Genomic DNA, 1,383 nt, shown 5'->3' on the forward strand with positions numbered 1-1,383 from the left:
GGGTGCGCCCTCCCGCGGCAGGGCGCGCCGCACCCGGAGGCTGGACCCGGATCCACAGCCCCGGCCGGGGAGCGCTCGGGCTGGGCTGGGCACCCTCGGCCTCCCGCTCGTGTCTCCAGGGAAAAAACTGGCAGGAAGACTCCCCCCCGCCCGTCAGGTCTCCCAAAAAAGGGGACATGCTCCGACGCTCCCCAGCGGGGCGGTGCCCTGGCCGTTTACCTTCGCGGGCAAGACAATTTGCTGAAAGATGCACCCAAACCAGCTCCCCAAACACCCAGCGACTTTTAACCCCTCCTCCTCCTGCCCCCCCTTTTTTAAAAAAAAATTTCTCACCCAAGTAAGGCAACACCCAGAATCCCAAGCGTCGTTAGAGTCACCGAATAAAAACTTGGCACCACGTGCAGGCCGACGTAGACCTTTGCTCCCTGGATCCCGATGGGGGGGCCAGGGAAGCGCGGAGGGGGGGGGGTCTTAACAAGCAAGTACCGCAGGAACACCGGTTTGGCCTCACACTGGTCCCAGCGCCCCAAAGGAAGAAGCATTTGGGCAGGGAAATGCTATAAACGCCTATTTCCTTCTCATTCTTTTGGGTTGCTGAGCTGACCTAGCGGCGAGGGGAATGGGGGAAAGAAAACGCGCACTAGTGATTCTGTTTATTGAGTTAGATACGTATATATTCCGAGTTCGCTCTTACAGGAGGATTTACATGGCTGTATAAAGACGGCTGGGGGCGCCGCGCTCTTCCGGGGCGCTCACGTGACAGGCTGGGGTGAACACCCGCGGCCGGAGGAGAAGCGGAGGCCTGGAAGGAAATACGTTTCAGCGCATTGGGTTTAAATAAGTTTCCCGAATACACAAAGGTGGGAGCCACGCGTTTGCTGCCAGTCATCGAGGAAACGTTTAGCTTTCCAAAAAATATGCTGGTTTCGATAAATAGATTTTAGCCTCTCTGCTATAGTTTTTATTTTCTTTTAATTTTAGAAATAAGTTTATACGTGTGATCTGTTTGGGGGGGGGGCTGGACGGGGCTGGACGGGAGGGCNGCGGGCGGGACGGGGCGGGCGGGGGGGGCGAGGCAGTAGCTCTCAGCTCTGCACTGTCCGAGTCAGGTCCTTTGTGGAGGGGGCGGCAGGCCCCACGCTATCGTGGAGTTTGCGCACGTGTTTCTTTAAGTCAAAGTTTCTGCAAAACCCTTTGCCGCAAGTGGCGCACGTGAAAGGCTTCTTGTCGTTGTGGGTGTGCATGTGGAAGGTCAGGTTGTAGACCTGGTGGAAGGCCTTGTTGCAGATGGTGCATTTGTACTGCTTCTCGCCGCTGTGGGTCAGCTTGTGATTCTTGTAGTTCCCTACGGGAGACCAAAAACAAAAAAAGGAGGGGGGGGGA

General features: G+C 56.7%; 1 protein-coding gene across 1 annotated transcript in view; it reads right to left on the reverse strand.

Moving 5' to 3' along the window:
* Positions 1-1,085: 1,085 nt before the first annotated feature.
* Positions 1,086-1,383, reverse strand: part of FEZF2 (FEZ family zinc finger 2) — a 3,106-nt gene continuing 2,808 nt past the window's right edge. The window contains 1 exon segment of the mRNA XM_077760244.1: positions 1,086-1,345. Coding sequence (XP_077616370.1) covers positions 1,086-1,345 — 260 coding nt within the window.

Source organism: Crocuta crocuta, unplaced genomic scaffold (genome assembly GCF_008692635.1).
Source record: "Crocuta crocuta isolate KB4526 unplaced genomic scaffold, BGI_CrCroc_1.0 scaffold213, whole genome shotgun sequence".
NCBI lineage: Eukaryota > Metazoa > Chordata > Mammalia > Carnivora > Hyaenidae > Crocuta > Crocuta crocuta.